Source organism: Sipha flava, unplaced genomic scaffold (assembly GCF_003268045.1).
Source record: "Sipha flava isolate LNK unplaced genomic scaffold, YSA_version1 133_pilon_pilon, whole genome shotgun sequence".
In the NCBI taxonomy this organism is placed as follows: Eukaryota; Metazoa; Arthropoda; class Insecta; order Hemiptera; family Aphididae; genus Sipha; species Sipha flava.
In genome coordinates, this window is record NW_020271759.1 from 867,504 (window position 1) to 885,579 (window position 18,076).

The 18,076-nt window shown below is 30.9% G+C and overlaps 2 protein-coding genes across 3 annotated transcripts in view; one reads left to right on the top strand and one right to left on the bottom strand.

Moving 5' to 3' along the window:
* LOC112679255 (CTL-like protein 2) overlaps positions 1 to 10,044 on the top strand; it is a 45,200-nt gene extending 35,156 nt beyond the window's left edge. For both annotated transcript variants that reach the window (XM_025548980.1, XM_025548981.1), the window contains exons 8-13: positions 884 to 1,151; positions 1,614 to 1,794; positions 2,796 to 3,079; positions 4,070 to 4,361; positions 8,790 to 9,030; positions 9,590 to 10,044. In XM_025548980.1, coding sequence (XP_025404765.1) covers positions 884 to 1,151; positions 1,614 to 1,794; positions 2,796 to 3,079; positions 4,070 to 4,361; positions 8,790 to 9,030; positions 9,590 to 9,699 — 1,376 coding nt within the window. In that variant the 3' untranslated portion in view covers positions 9,700 to 10,044. The remainder of the gene's footprint in view (positions 1 to 883; positions 1,152 to 1,613; positions 1,795 to 2,795; positions 3,080 to 4,069; positions 4,362 to 8,789; positions 9,031 to 9,589) is intronic.
* Positions 10,045 to 13,439: 3,395 nt separating this feature from the next.
* Positions 13,440 to 16,177, bottom strand: LOC112679247 (40S ribosomal protein S13). Its single transcript, XM_025548971.1, has 4 exons — positions 16,045 to 16,177; positions 15,729 to 15,856; positions 13,720 to 13,885; positions 13,440 to 13,644 (listed from the first exon to the last, which is right to left on the bottom strand). Exons 1-4 carry the CDS (start codon positions 16,065 to 16,067, stop codon positions 13,506 to 13,508), a joined length of 456 nt encoding a protein of 151 aa, XP_025404756.1. The 5' UTR covers positions 16,068 to 16,177; the 3' UTR covers positions 13,440 to 13,505.
* Positions 16,178 to 18,076: the final 1,899 nt, after the last annotated feature.

Consider the following 18,076-nt stretch of genomic DNA (forward strand, 5'->3'; position numbering starts at 1 on the left):
CGATTAAAAAAGATGTTTGATAGAATAATGACCGGTTGGAATAATAACGTCAATAACAATTTCTATAAATATGCAAAATCGTTTTTTAATTGGTGAGAAAAAAAAAAGTTTAAAATATAGTACGATGATTACGAATGAAATAAACACATTATAATAATTACTAAAAACTTAACATTTTACATGCGTATAACTCAAGACAAATGTTTGTATCTATTGCGGATGTAGTTGCGACAAATATATGCGATATATTTGCATTGAGATATTACGTTGGTGAAAGTATTATTTATCCGTCGACAACTATGTACAACATCAGTGATGGAAAATCATTGAGTGAAGCGCAGTACGTTTTTATCGGATGATGTTTAGAACCAGACCCTGCTCAAACGTTTACTTAAGTTAACTTAAGTTTCGCCACCCCTTGCGTGTAAATACTACATCAAATATTATTTTTACATAAACAATACTAAAATAGACTTAATACTGAGTTCATTATACTTATTTATGTAAAGTTAACAATTTATTAGATTAATACGTTTGTAGACAATTAAACCACTACTTATTTAAATAATTCAAAACAGCTTTTTGAGTTTTATTTTTTACTGCACACAATTTGATATGAGTAAGTACTAGGAAATGTAATATATTTTAAAAAATTATCCATATAAAAATGTTAAATGCTGCTCTAGGTGCGGGCTTATATTGCCTATCCCTTGAACCATGCCTGTTAAGAACACAGTGTTCGCGGGGACGGTACATACTGATCACCCGGGTCGAAGAATTTAATTTTAATTTTCGATGATTACTATTGATTGATGATTATTGATGATAGACCTTTGTCCCGTTGACCGGTTTAATCGACGTACGATTTGATCATGTGCTGCAGGTAGTTACGAGTCGTACACGAGGTACGTCTCGTTCGACAGCGACGCGGATTCATCGACGACGGGCGGTGAGGATGAGATTCCGACGGACCTTTTGACCGGCGGCCGGCAAAGCTGGACCAACTACGTGAACGAGAAACTGAACACAAAGTCCACCTGGTTGGTGTTTACGGTCGTGTCGTCCATTGCATTCGTCGTGTTGCTTTTGATAATCGTGTTCCTGCGCAAGCGCATACGGCTGTCCATAGCGCTCATCGTCGAGGGAAGTCGGTGAGACCTTGCTGCGACATTTTCATTATCCGCCACCCCTCGCCCGACCGTAATAACTTGAGTGACCGGTGAAACATTAACCGAGTATCTTGGTTTTTTTCTTCACGTAAATTCGTATTTATATTTTTTTTTCACATTTTCCGATGTCGTCTACATTTTCATGCGATAACTCCCGTCCGCTACACGAGCTAATAACGTATAAATTAAGATGCCCGGTATTAAGAAAAACGTTACACATACGCGTGTATAGTTAGTTATACGTGTGAAGAACTCGAGTATGTTTTCAAACTGTTCACGCGCCCAATATACATTTAATTATTCGGTTTTTCGTGTCTCCCGAAAAGTATGTCGTATGCCCGGTGTTATTGTGCATTGGACATTTCATCGTTGTTACCGCGAGATACGCTTCAGCGATATAATAACCGTTCACCGAATATTACGATCGTGTTGTTATTTTCCCAGAGCCATTCTCGAGATCAAAACGTCGCTGGTGTTCCCGTTGTTCCAGTGGGTGCTGTACCTGGCGGTGCTCATGTGGTTTTTCGGCGTCGCTATTTATCTGTCGTCAATGAAGTTGTACGTGTTCAAAGTCAAAGGTCTCGTCAACGACCTCGATTGCGTTTGCAACAACAGTTACTACAAGGTGAATGTGTTATAATATTAGGCGCTGTGACGTATGCAGGGTAGGGGATGATGGGGGATATATCCCCCATGGGTTTTTTTTTTGTGACCACGGCGACTAGTGAAAGCTCTTTTTCTAACCTTAAACTTTAAAAAAGTATTTAAAAAATACGACGGGGAAGTCACAGTTAAAAAGATTGGCGTTAATGAACATACATCGAGACATTCCATTATCTATAGAACAAAAATAATTCATGAATTTAGTGTAAAAGCCAGAAAGATGAATTTCCACCTTGATGAAATTTTTTTTTTTTTGTATAATAATAAAGAATAAAGATTGAAAATAAAACATTTTTATGTATAACATTCCCCTTCCCTCCCCAATACCAAATTCCTGCGCACACCACTGATTAGGCGTTTTCTGTTCGTATGACTATCCGTTGCAAACTATGGATACACTGATGGAAGGATAAACGCTCTTTTCTTCCAAAAGTATTATTCAATTTTGTATCAATTTTATCCTCTTGAATGTTTCGAATTCAATAATCTATAAGAATCTGTAGTAATTAAGAACATAATACTGGATTTTTAGTTTGTAATAAAAGGGAAAAATATAAATACTTTTTTGGCGACAGAGAAGTTCTTTTTGCACATCTACAACGTTGAAATAATATAACGATTTTTTTTTTTTTACAATTATTATTTATTTCTTATGAAAAGTTCTAGGTCTCATCGGGTAAAACCTATAATTCATACAATAATACAATATTTTATATAATAATTTAATTTGCATAATCTGAAGACAATTAAAACAAAAATATTGGTAAACTTAATGTAAATCAAATAATAATTTCTCTCGCTAATGTAACATATACTATTTTATGTTATTATTATAGCTTTAGAAATCTATGAAACATAAACCTAATCAATGTGTTATACAGACATACTAGTTATTAAAATTCCAAAAAATGTAACATTTTTCGACAACTTGAAATTTTTACTATATTATTACATTCCATACAGGACGGCGACTGGTGTACCGAGTCGAAATGGGAACGGTACTGCATGAACAATAAGACAAAGTCCATGTGCAAGGTGGCCAAGTGTGCGTTCGACCACAGGATGTCGCAGGATTTCATCACAGGGCTTCAGCTGTTTAACGTTTTTGGCATGTTCTGGCTAATGAACTTCGTGTCGGCCTTCTCTCAGATGGTACTGGCTATCACGTTCGCCTCGTGGTACTGGACGTTCCAAAAAAAGGACGTGCCGTTCTTCTCGCTCACAAAATCTGTCTACAAAACACTTAGGTATGTACCCACGTAAATTATCATAGTTTCATCCCGATGAAACGATGCTACTGCGCGATGGTATGTAGTTAAGACGATTGAGAATTTACTGTGTATAAAAAAAAAAAAAATATAACATAATTCAGATTGGAAATTATTTGAACGTTGGTATATATAATTATGAAAGTTTAGTGTTTCACAGATGTCAAAATTTATAAATATGGTGAAAAGAGAAAAAAATCAAACAATGTTTGTTTATTTATGTTTACTGATACTATAAAAAAAAACATAAATTTTCCGATGTATCTTTTGCACGATCCATGTTTTCAAATAAGTTACTTATCTAACCTATCATCACATAATAAGGCAAAAGGTCGAATTTTCGAAGATGAATTCCGTTCTCCCGTTTCCCACTAATTTAATTTTTTTTTTCACCTTTTTATCAATCATAGCGTTCCTTATATTAATATTACTCCCTCAATATCAAGCGTTTCTGTCCTGTCCACGGGATCTACCGATTGTTACTATTGATTGTTCTCACGAAAACAACGTGTCACAGTTTTCCACTTCATTACTTACTTATAACTTTTGACGTATTACAATGAAAATATTTCGGTCTTGATCCGTATCGAACGCGTACCATAAAATACGTAACGCGTAAATCTCGTACTCTCACCAGTCGTTAACTTCCATAACAAATGGCGTCGAAATCTAGCCACCTAGTGCTAGTAGGGACGTTTGTTAGGTACATCATGACGAGTGGGAACATTCTGAAGAAACGTGGAAACGTATTAGATTTTCGTTCATTTCGACGATTCACAAATAATTTGTCGTCTCACCTGGGGGTATGGATTGCCTCTTCTAATCGTCCGTAAATCGTGTTGAACACCATCACGAACCGGCATGAACCTGGGCTTGTGATTACAACAACCTGTAGGCAGCGCGATGGCGACCGACGATACGATGCTGTTAAGTAGATTTTAATAATCGTGCGATACCCGTTCGCCGCAGGTATCACTTGGGGACGGTGGCTTACGGGTCGCTGATCATCGCCATCTGCAACTTCGTGCGCGCGATACTCGAGTGGGCGGAGACCAAGCTGAAGAAGTACGACAATGCGTTCACCCGGGCCGTGTTCACGTGCATGCGGTGCTTTTTTTGGCTGCTGAACAAGTTCCTACGGTTCGTCAATCGTAACGCGTACATCATGTGCGCCATGTACGGAAAGAACTTTTGCACGTCAGCCAAACAAGCGTTCGATCTGTTGCTGAGGAACGTGCTGCGCGTCGTGGTCGTGGACAAGGTAATCAAAATAATAACTGCCGGATTTAGGTTCAGATGATTATCGCAGGGATGACGAGAATAGAGAATAAAATAATATTACAATATTGCGACATTATTGGTTGTACAATAATAGCATTCGGTCGCCGTACTGTACACAACTTTAAAGACAGTAGCTGTGCTAAGAGAAATGCTTAGGAATTTCGAATGAATAAGGGAGGGGTTGAAATATTTATATATATAGGAATCGATATAAAAATGAGAAAACTTTTATAAAATATAAATAAATAATGTAAATTTTTTTTATCACAAGATATTTGTTAAATTTTGCTTATAAATTATAATTAGGGCTGTGAACTTGTAGGAATGTGTATTTTTTTTAAGCTGATTGTGAAACGCAAATTTTCAAGTACATAATTTGAATTGTATAACAACAAATTAATTTACAAACCTTTTAATTGTAAATAATTTCTTTGCCTTTTTAGTTAATTTTCTGGTAGTTTTAATAATATTTCGTTAATCACAATCTTTAAACACATATTTTTTTATCTTACACAGGCTGTATACGTTAAATTCAGGGCTTTGCACCCGAATTAACCCGAACCCGTAACACCCCTAAAAACCCTAAAAAAATCAAACACTCAAAACCCATATAACCCGAATGATTTTTTTTTTTTAAACATCCGAATTAACCAAAACCTGAATAAAATATTGGTTTTAACCCGAAACCTGAATAATTTTTTATTTTACACTCTTTATGTGACATATCATTTTGTATGTATTTTTTGTGGTTATTTCAATTTTTCATTAGTTGTTTAATAGTAAAATTATTATTCATAGGAATAATTTCACAAATAATGTATAAAATTGTTAATTAATCTAAATTTATCTAAATAAAGACAATAGCAATATATCATATTGATAGGTGTGCATGAATGGTATGGTATGATGAATGTTCAAGTGTAAACAACTGGTATACTATTTTTAAAATTATTCCAAGCGGATACGTCGTATTATTATAATTTAATAGGTAATAGGTCTTCTACAAATCACCGAGTCGTTATTTATTGCAATACTGTAAGTCTGAAATAGAATTGATGTCTCGCGTACGATTACCTAAATTGTTGTTCGCGTTATTCGTATTTGTTCAGTGCATGGCGTGTAGTACATATGTCTATGGCGTGAATTGTCGATTTTAGTTGGTGTAATAATTTCATCGTAACATTCATAAGTACAAATTATTATTATTTTTGTGTTACGCTATATTCTAGCTAGTGCGTTTTTAGTATGAGTACGTACCACAAACCATTAGCAGAAATTTGGTGAAATTTGTAGGGGGGAGGACTGAGAAGTATTTGCTTATTACACCTATAGAGACCACTGTGTGTAATTATTTATTTCAACTAGGCACTTTATGAACTTTGACAATTTGACATTTTTAACCAACAATTTAAACAAAAAATAATTAGGTGCCTTATCTTAAACATTTTTGAAGTAGGTATTCTAAACAGAAATTATTAATTAATTAAATTAAACAATCTATACGGGTATTATTACATATTATTAATATTACATTAATTGCGATCGTTCCAAGTCATGACTCATGACAAGAAATTAGTAAAATTTTAAGAATTTGATTTAATTTTTATCACAGAATATATTTTTTTAATTCGATTATTAAAAATGCATATTACAATTATAATAATTATTGTATTTTAGTTTCTTAACAGTTTTTAGAGCTAGGGGGGCTAAGACCTGCACTTTATATTTCTGGGAGGGGGGGCTTAGTTCCCGCAAGACCCCCCCCCCGATATCCACCTATGCCACAAACACAAACGCAGAATACAAAATAGTTTGTTTTTTGACGCATACGATATGCCCGCATTAACTAGGAGTAGGATATTGTGTTAGTGTTTTAATTTTAATAGATATTATAATTTATAAGCTTTATACACGTATAAAATAACCTCCTCTTCCCCGAAAGTAAATCGTAGTTACACCATTGCTTGAAATCAACATAATGATAGTTTGGTCTACCAAACTGTTACACAGTTGTATAAGAAACTGATATTTTATTACATAGGCAGGTAAAAGAAAATATAAATATTTCATTAGTGGAGGGGGGCTCAGCCACTCCACCGCACTCCACCAATGAAAAATAATATTTTTCCTTGACTACTTAACACCCGTATTAACCAATATTAACCCGAATAATAACGGTTATTAACACTCAAATGTTTGTTTAAATGTTGTATTGTGGTGTTTGAACACCCGAATATATTCAACACCCAAAACCCGAAACCCGTAAATATTATTCGGGTGCAAAGTCTTGATTAAATTTATGAGTATATTTTATGAATCTTATGAAAAAATACGGGAATTCATGCAACATGCACAATTTCTAAAATACTCAAAGGAACTAAAATATTCAGAACGAACCTTACAGATTACCTCAGCTTCGATAACATAGCTTTTATTTGATATGGTTCATATCATCTTCTGTAGATACTGAAGGAAGTTTTTAGCGTATAAAAATTTTTTAACGAATAATCGACAGCCATTTTTATTTAACAACATCAAACGAGCACTTGTTGTCCAATGTGATAGTAAAGACGAATAAAATACTCACTTATAAATATGTTTAAATTTATTTTATTTTTTTAACGAAATTCGTAAAAAAAAAATTTTAAAAATCAGATGAGTGGAATTATTACAGAATCAATAAATTTACAAAACAAAATTCAAATTCAATAAATATTTTATAATTTTTTTCAGAAACTTTTTTTAATTATATCAATATAAATATTGAATTAAAAACCATTTAAAGTGCATTTTATTCTAAATTTTTTGGAATTTTAAGCGAATTTCCGACATTTTAAATGCATATTTCATTTAATTTTTTTGATAGATTTTAACTTCATTAATTCATAGCATTGATTAAAATACTATACATAAATCAAAGTACAAAATCAAGTTAACTAAGCTTTTTTTAGAGCCATTTTCAAAGGAAAATTATTTTATAAATTATAAGGTCTCTTAGCTAATCAGAAGAGATATGTTATCTTTACAATCTTTAAAATCAAATGATAGTTATATGGGCATATTAACTCCGCCAAAAGTACTTTTTTTTACTGTAAGCTCCGTCAGAAAAAAAAACAGATAAAATTGAGTTCATGTAAATTCCGCCACTGGAAAAAATTAGGTAAAATTGAATTTATGTAAACTCTTCCAATGAAGAAAATCAAGTAGTATAAAATTAATGTGATATATTATTTAAAAAAAATAAATGTGGATTGTCGCATTTATATGGATGGGTTTGAACCCCCTTGAACATGCCTTTGATTATGCCGTTGCCCGCATATCACGACGAAATACCTCGGTAGAGTATTACGTTCAATTGTGCACATTAATGCAGAGCGGTAAACAAATACAAATGAAATTCGTCACAAAATAATGTTGAACTAAAATGCACATATTTAGGCATTACGTGTATTTTATCGGTTGACAGCGGACTAGTGCACCTTTGTGTTCATTAATTTATTTGGTCTACATATCCATCCGTCTTGATTATATTTTTCGGGAAATATTTTTTTCTAACTCGTTCGTGAACCAAAATATACGCCTACTAGTTACCTCCTGTTAGTCTTATTCGTGGGTCCTGCACGTTCGTGAATATTATTCGGTGCTCCATACCATACAGGTATAGTCGACCGAGTTAATGTATAGCTAAACCATACCACCGAAAAGGATAATCGAGTGAATATAGTAACCGAATTCATATTGACTATAACTTTTTAGGGGGGCGAGTCACAACATTCGTACCGTTGTACAAAATGTATTGTACGCGACACGAACAATAAATGTACATTTTCCTCTTCGACGTATTGCCACGTAATTGCACATCGTACATTGCAACTATTATTCTCAACCGTAATTCCTTTAACTCGAGTTACGAGTATGAGTTATGACTGCTGTACACACATCAGGTCAAGGCCGTATCTAGGGCGTCCAGGGTGTCTGGACCCCATCTGAAATTTCTTTAATATTTTACGAATGTTTAAAATAATTATTTATTTTTTATACCAACATAAATATTTTCAGTCAAAAATGACTTAAGCTCCAATTAACCATTAATTGCTTTTAGTTTTATATTATATGAAAATATGATATTAACTTTAATAAAAGAAGATTAAATATTTTTCTGTCTTATTTTTAACCAAATATCAAAAGTTAAAATCTAAATTCAATAAAATTACAATTTACAAGTTTTGGATCCCTCCCGAAAAAAATTTCTAGATACGGCCTTGCACCGGGTACACGAATAAGCTATCTACGTGACCCTGGACGTAGAGGGATGATAGAGCTGGACGTAGAACAAAGGCGCGGCAAAAATATCGACGGGGGTAAGTAAAGTACCGCAATAACGGTCGTTTATTATTCGTGTGCGCAGGTGACGGACTTCATATTTTTCGTCGGAAAGATCATCATTACCGGTGCCACCATAACAGCGTTCTATTTCGAGTTCTACGAACCATTGGAGCCGGTCAAGCAGTTCGCGTTCGTCGATAAGCCGCCCGTCCTCAACTACAAGTGGCTGCCCATGATCGTTGTCGCGGTCGGCTCTTGGGTGATATCGTCCACGTTCTTCCACGTGTACTCGATCGCCGTCGACACGTTGTTCCTGTGCTTTTGTAAGTACACGTTATTCGCAGCATGAACACGTTCATGTTGTATTAAGACAAGCCAGTGGCGCACGCAAGAGGGGGGGGTTAAGGGGTTGTAACCCCCCGACATTTTCTCCGATGTCTAGGTTAAAATTTACAAATTTTAAAAGTTTGAAGTATGAAGAAATAGTATTGAATACCTAGTAGTAACATTGATTATAGAATAGTCTATTCAATATCAATACTATTATTTAAGTCAAAATATATTAAGGATTTGCATAATTTTGTTAATCGTAAAATGTGTTATATTTTTACCTTGACCCTCCCCCCTGAAAAAAAATCCTGAGTGCGCCACTGAGACAAGCTGCCCCTTTCTCCGGGGCAAAAGGCGAGGAAAAAGGAGGACGGTGTGATGTAACGATTTCGGAACTTTCTTTGACATTATTCGCGCCTAGGATGGTGGATCTTCTTCGATACCACAACTACAGGCTACATAAGAAGGGGTGGTACATGACGGATGCACGCACTGCACAATTGTGAAAAAAAAACTGTATTTATTAATCACGTCCTTGTACATTTATTGCAGTGGAGGACTCCGAACGTAATGATGGCTCGTCAGACCGGCCGTATTTCATGTCGCAAAGGCTCATGAACATATTGGGAACGAGGAACGTACAATCGTTGTCGTTGCATTAAACCTACACAAAAAAATACAACGACGAACAGTTCACCGCAGTCCTATGTCCAGCATATTATTCGTCACGCGCATGTGATGCATGACAAATCCCTATCTTTTGACGATGATGCCAATGTGTTCATAAAAATTACAAAAATATTCACCCACATACCTATTTTAAATTTTTTTTTCTTTTTTTTTTACTTTATTATTTTTAGATGTGAGTATTGTTCGTGTACACGAGCCTATATATTATTTACATACCTTATTATATTTTGTACAAGTCGTTTTGTGATAAACTACCTGTGAACAATATTATATTATTATATTATAAAATTAATACGATGAGCTTAATATTTATATACGCTAGATAAAAAAAACAATGTTTTAAGGCTGTTTTGTATTATAATAAAATAATTATATTATTACAATATACTATATTACTATATAAACATGTTTGAAGTTTTAAAAAAAAAAAAAAAAAATTTAATCAAGTAAATAAATTTACCTATTTAACATTAAAATAATAGTTAATGACTATATTTATTAATATCATAGACCAATATACACAGTGGCGTAAACTGGGTGGTGCAATGTGACACTTGCAGCACCACATCTGAAATGTGGTTGTGCAAAGATATTTTTGCACCATCACAAAATCATTGAAATTGGTATACCTATAATACTATTTTCAAGAGCCAAGGAAATCAGCATACTAAAAAAAAATTTGATCGTTTTTTTTATTAATATTATAATAATAAAGGTTTTAATGCTAAAATAATTCAAAAGTTATTTGTTATTTAAAGAAATATATGGGAAAATATGTATTTCTGGGGAAAAATTTTACCTAGGAAATTGGAAAATTGGTGTGTTGGAAATTATAAATTGAGATGTCTCTGCACCAGTGGCGCCGAACACTTAATTTTATGGGACAGTTCGCCCCTTTATTTTACTATGGTGGTGGGTTGGGTGGATAAATTTACACTCTAGTTAGTAAACCTTAAGAAAGAACAAATTAAATGATAGTCGATCTGTAGATGGTAGAATACTATTATGCGATAAAACAATTCGCTTATCAATGCATGTCTTTTTACCATAACAAGTAGGTATACAAACGTACATTGATATTTATATCTATTTCACACACATAATGAAGCTAAACGCCTCTTGGTTCTCAATGTTTAAAAGTGATTATACAGCATGCAAATTCATCCTTTAAACATTTTAAGATAGTTACTTACATTACCAATTGCCCCGTGAAACATTTTTAAAACATCTTTTTTCAAATTATAGTTGTTTAAAAAATGAAATAAACTGTTTTTTATTTTAAATTTTTTTAATTTTAATAACGTATTTAATATTTAAATAATTAAACCTATATTTATATACGCTTCAAATTGATATTAAATATTTTTTTCTAAAACCACTATGAATTAGGTAAGCAATAAGTACCTAAGATAAATAGGCAATGATTAATACCTTATTTATAATTATAATTTTCAGTCTGTATGATTATTGATTTATAATAAAATATGAGGCATTTTACTCGATCATAATTTATATTATTATTATTATGTGCTGTTTTAAGCGGCACATTTAACAATAAATACAATCGTATTCTAAAATAGACTTAATACTTAATAATTAATGTAGTACGGGCTGTCGGTTATAAATCCTTACCCCGCCCCCCCTGGATACGCCACTGCTGAATAGTACCTACCTAATAGATGAAAATGGAGTGATAAATCGTGAACGAAGTGAGCGACTTTATGATGATTAAATTTACAATATAATCATTCAATCATGTAACCTGTCATTATTTTGCTCTAACTTTTTGGGTGGTGGTATTAACAAATTTTTATACTTTGCGCCACCAAATGAAATACAAGACGACGTCACTGTTCTGCACCACCAGAAATTGGATCCAACTACTAACTAATCTAGTCAAAATAGATATTAAACTATAGAATAATAATAATTATTATTATAATAATTATTCAAATATTATTATGTATAATTAATCGCATGTTATGAACTATTTTTATATTATACCTATACATGTTCGCATGGTATCTACCTATACTACCAGCTACGTATACCTATACAATTGACCTATATTTAAGTTATATAAATCTAAGTGTAGAAATCTATCTACTACACCACTACTAGACTGTTCGCGCCCGCCAAATATATGAGCGTCGGGCATCAAAATTCGAACATGTTTGATTTGTGACGCGCTGCGCCACTGACGCTTGAAGATGACTCTCGAAGTCAATGAACGCATTCCGATTTAAATTATAAGGGCTTAAAATTTTTGCGCGACGCAACGCTCGACGTTCTCCAATGTACTTAGTCCAATGCCTTAGACCCTTAATGAAAATAACTTTTTTAATTCAAGTGATTTTTTTTTTAACTTTGTTTTTGGTAAATTTTATGATGATGAGTGTTTGTATTAGTGCTCTTGATACCCGGGTTTTACAGGTATTACCCGATTTACAAAATTTCGGATACCCATTATGGTTTGTATACTCATTACTAGAGCTGGGATTTGTATGTAAATATATATTTTTTCTAAAACATGATAAATTTCGTTATTTTTTTTTCGTTGCACAGAGAAAGAACTGCAATAAATAGATATTATTTTATACAACTTTTTACAATTTATTGTTTACTTTAACATTATAGTAAATTAGTAACTATAGGAATATAAAAGCAGCATAATTAACAACATTTTTCAAACATCTATTAATATAATTATTCAATTATTATAATTTTTGTATAGTTGTATATTTTAAGTTCAAAGTGTAACAATGAAACTATGAATATTTTACACGTCATCAATAATATCACAATTTTCTCATTTTTTTTTTTTTTTTTTGGCCCTGGAGGCGAGTTTGAACACCTTCTCTACCCTTCCCCCTATGAATGCCACTGAATATGAATACTTGTTATCAGGGTTCGGAAGTTCTAGCAAATGCATATTTTTTGGGTATTACCCAGATAACCGGGTACTCGGGTACACATCAAATCAAAAGCACTAATTTGCATAAGGATGTCATTCGTTTAAGAATATATATATTTATGGATCAATGAAAAAAAGTAAATTCTTTTTTATGTATTTATTTTAATATATTTGATGATAACATTATAATTTAAATGCTCTAAGAAACAAGAAAAATGCCTTAAAAAAATTATTTAATGCACTCATAACAAATTTTTCAAAAATGCACTAAAAATTATTTATTAGATTAAAAGAATTTGTTTTATTACATAAATTCTTATTTTTCTTAATTATTTATATAATTTTATAATTAAACTTCGCATAAATTATTTTTATCTTGTAAATTATCGCCAAAACATGAATATACAATTTAAAAAGTATTCGTTAAAATTTTACCTTGTTTCATATTAATTTTATATATGAATAAAATAGTTTTAACAAAATATTTATTAAATGTAATCTATTTATTTATAAAAAGGACTTAAAATTTTTAAAATACACTAGAAATACCAAAAAAAAAGTTCTAAAAAGTAAGTTATGAAAATGCAAAATAAAAGTTACATTTTTCAATTCCTTGACATATGAATTGAGCATAGTGATCGAAAAAAGATGCTTTCGGATATTCAGAAAACAATTGAATCTGCATTCAAAACCGTTCCTCCTTAACTATAAATTGTTTTTTATTAAATTTAATAAATAGAACTATTTCAAGGATTTATGGAAGCAATAGAAATTGGAAAAATGAATAAATAAAAAAAATTATTGTTGAACTTAAAGTATAAGTTGTATTTTTCTTCAAATGTCCATACAAATAAAACAGTTTACTTAAGCAACCAAAGCGGAAGCAGTGCTGGACTCATACTTCCAGTTGGGGGCAATCTTTGACTTACGTTTGTAGTACCTTGCCAAACGGTGGATACGTGATTCAACCAAAATCAATCGGAATTTAGAATCTCTGTCTTTCCTAAAGAGAGCAATACAAAATATTACATTAATATTTAATCATAAGAATGAATTGTTTAAAATCTAAAATTATTACCTGTTTCTTTCCAAATGTTTTCTGATTGCAACTGCTTTCTTGATCAAATGGTATAAGTCTTCAGGGAGACCTGGAGCCAAACCCATGGCTTTCATGATTCTAAGAATTTTATTTCCAGTAACAAATCTGACTTGAGCAACACCATGGGAATCTCGTAAGATAACACCTAAATGAAAAATGAATTGAATGTTGAATATGTTCAAAAGATAATGAAAAAGTATTACATTTATGGTTAATATTACAATAGCTCTCAGACAAATGCCTCGACAAGTCTGCATAAAAAGCTTAATAAAACTGAAAACCAGTTAAATAAAGTTATCAGAAAATATAAGTATAGAATCATCATAGAGCAGTATTTTTATTTTTAATACATTTCATATTAGAAATACATTACATTTACCAACCAATAATTGTCTATTTATCATACAAACAAATGTACATTAAAAAACTAATACAAACTGATTGTGAATTTTAGGTTTAAATTTAAATTATATACAACCTAAAACAAAATAAATAAACAAGTAAAATATTAGACCGATTTGATTCATTTTGTGATGTTCAACTTGCATAAAACAAATAAATGTCAAAAAATAATATAAATTATAGCTCTCAGACAAATGCCTCGATAAGTCTGCATAGTAAACTTAATAAACTGAAAACCAGTAAATAAAGTGTTCAGAAAATATGTATATAGAATCATCATAGAGCGGTATTTTTAAATTACATTATACAATTTACTTTAAATACATTTTATAATAGGTATTTGTTTTTAATATATATCACATAAAAACATAGTTACATAACAATTTATTATCTATTTACCATACAAGACACATTGAAAAATTATTACAAAGTATGAATTTTATGTTTATATTGAAATTATATGTATCCTAAAGCAAAAAATAGAAAAAAGTAAAAAATTATACCACTTTGATACATTTCTTATAATGAATAACTTGTAAAAATATTTAAAGAGTGATGGTTTTCATTAGTTTTGGATGGACATTATAATATGAACTATAAAATTAAAAAATAAATTAACAAAATTACCAGGTCAGTATATTATTATGGAACAACCTCTTTCACTCATTCAAAGAAATTAATTGCATTATTTAACAATATTCTAATAGCTGATAGTTTACGACCAAAAAAAAAAAAAAAAAATGTTGGAGTTATTCTCTGTACCTGTTTATCAAGTATCTAAAGCATAGCACAAGAATTTTTAATTAATTTTAAATTTTTATTAATATAATTATGAACAATTTTTGTACATTATAATTTTATCCACATAATTCACACTAAAATCAACAGACATTTAACTGGTATGGTTAATTATTTTTATCATTTTAAAAACAAAATTAAAAAAATTAAAAATTATCCTCATGTAGACTTATTGATGACATCAAAAAAATTGTTCAATATATTGATCAGCATATAGGAAATAGATGCCTAAATTATAATAAATTATTGATGATAAACCATGAGATAAAAAATCATCATCACTTCCAATGCCCTTAAGAAATATATTTGAAAAATTATATCATTATGTAAAACTTATTAATTATAACTCTCAGACAAATGCCTCGTTCAAGTCTTCAAAAAAAAAAAAAAAAAAAACAATAAAAACCAAAAACCAGTTGAATGTTTTCAATAGAAAAAAAGTAAAATTATTATCATTGAGTATATATGACATTAAGTAGGTGTATAACAATAACAGAAAAATGCAGTGCAATCATTGAGAACTATGTAATTGTAGGAAAAAAATTAGTTACATTTATTATATGAAATAGTTTTCAATGATTAACAATTTATACTGTTAGATGGAATCAACCATAATGCAACTTTAAACGATAGAACGATTCTATCAGTACCAATATGAAGGTAATCATTTGAATGATAAAACCATGCATGCAGTTGGCACAATATTTAAAACAGAAAAAATGTTGATGGGTTAAAAAAAATGCGAGTGTTAATAGTTAAATTCATGTTACAAAACGTTTGAGCATTACCGATTTTTGATGGAGTCAAGCCCTTCTTGGCTAACTTGAAAATGTGATCTTTGACATCTTCGGATGACGACTTCAACCATGTCGGTACGATACGGCGGTACGGCAGAGCCGATTTGGAGATACCTTTTCTGCAAAATTTTATAAAAAAAAAATTAAAAATACGAGTCCATAAAGTGTTGGACTTGTGCGACATAACCCAAACCACACGCGAGCAGCGTTCGTCAGTGTATTGTTGCGCGGTTTACGTACCGCCGCCGTGTCGTTATAACTTGGGTCTGGCGAAACGAATGAACATAAAAACAAAATTAATATTTACCCGGGTGTGTGCATCCGACCCATGTTGAAATTTTGTTATAACACTTTTCTAACGAGAAAACTTACTTGACGGCCGAAAAATATGTAAAATTTTAGTAGAGAAATCCTTCACACGTTTGGCAAACTTCACATAACCAAAAAGAATGGCGTTGATCAATTCTACCAGGGAGCCACTAAAAAACGTACACCAGGGACCAAAATTCGTCAGTGTTTTTCTTCCAAGCTTCACTCATGGAACTATTAAACACATGTTTCCTTATTTTTATTTGATTATTTGAAAGACTTGTTATTTGTTTTATCATGGATATATAGATATCTAATATTCATCCGTATTCCGGCTTTTCAACAATTAGGTCGTTTTGTATTACAAATAATGGTTTTTTACTCATTCATTATGGACTATCTCGAAATTAATGAACAATTTAATAATCCTTTAGAATTTATGGCTAATTTAAACGTTGTTAATTTGATAACGTTAACACGTCTACTCGTTTTTATTTAACTCATCACTACGGATATGCTGATTAAAAAATAAGGACTATTAGAATAACATATCAGTACAGTAAGAAAACTTCGAACCTGCATGATTTAGGTTATTGAATATCCTAGTGCATAATATCAGTTGAATGAGTAGAGTTGTTGCTGTTCTTTTTCGGTATTGCCAACAATTCTTGTATTATAATTATATCGACTGACAACTATTTATATTTTGTGCAATTAGCTACAAAGATAATTAATACTCGCACCAAGATTTTTTTTTTTTACTAACCCAACTACAATTAAACATATTAGTAATAATTTTTATTTAAAAACAAATAGTAATCAACTACGATCTGCGATAATTTACTAACCGGCTCAATTAAGTATTAAATCAAATTGAAAAACTTGATTTTTTTTATTTCGAACGTTATGCTACATAAAAAAAAGATATATTTTCCAATCTGATGCATCTATGCCTGAATTTAGAAATCTTGAATATACGGATCGGGTAATATCGAAACTTCTATTCAATAAGAAATCATCGAACTTTAATTTAATAATTATTTTAAAAACTCAATTTCATTATTATTCAAACTCTAAAAATATTGTTGAATTTTTTTCAAATTCATCTAAAAAATATTTTCAACAAACAAATGAACATCTCGATGCCATTTTTTGAGTTAATTCAAGCACATTAGAATCTTTTATTCAAATTCTCTGTGAACAAAAACAATAAACTAGTAATGTATAGTAAATAATTAAATTTATCACTATCTATCAGGGGCGTCCAGAAATTTTTTCAAGGGAATTCAATATTTTTACTACCATGTACCTATTTAAAATGTATTTATTTCATAAGATAATTTTAGTAATAATTAATTTTATAGTACTAGATAGGTCAACAACGGATTATATAAATATCCCTGGCAAATGTTTATGATATTTAACTAAAATTAATAATACTTTTTTTCTAATTTCGAGAGAAGATTTCACTACCAAAACCCCCTTCCCTACGAACAACTCTGGTACTTCTATTAAAATTTGCGTACAATAAAATATAATATTCTATTAATTTTAAAAAATAATTTTTAAGTTCTTGGCCCACCACAAATTTTTTGTTTTATGGCCCTCGGTAAAGAAAGGTTTCCTCTGTTATAAATGAATTACAATTTATGCTTCCTAAGCAATCTTTAGATATATAACTGATAGTTATTTACATAATTTTATCATTGTAATCAATACACCATACTTTTTAATTGCATGTCCTATTCTTGTGTTATGCTCATTAATCATTAATTAAAATTAAATTACATTATCTTAAATCATTATCTCAAATCAAAAATGTATTATTTGTCACTTAAACTTATGAAAAAACATAAACCTAAATGATAAATCGATACTTATACAAATAATAATTTGTTCATATATTCTAAGGTTTTCTATTTTTATTATTCAACTTATTACTATCTGTTTGTTGATTTATAAAGACTGTATAGTTACAAATAACTGCATAACAATATGTTTTTTTATCTGTAGAAACAGAAATATAATAA

What these genes read in the sequence shown, in the direction of transcription:
- LOC112679247 (XM_025548971.1), bottom strand. Translation starts at nt 16,067, where the DNA reads ATGGGTCGGATGCACACACCCGG. An exon ending in GGTCGGATGCACACACCCGG is followed by an intron (nt 15,857 to 16,044) that starts GTAAATATTAAT and finishes AAAATTTTGCAG; the next exon opens with AAAAGGTATCTCCAAATCGG. An exon ending in CTTGACTCCATCAAAAATCG is followed by an intron (nt 13,886 to 15,728) that starts GTAATGCTCAAA and finishes TTTTTCATTTAG; the next exon opens with GTGTTATCTTACGAGATTCC.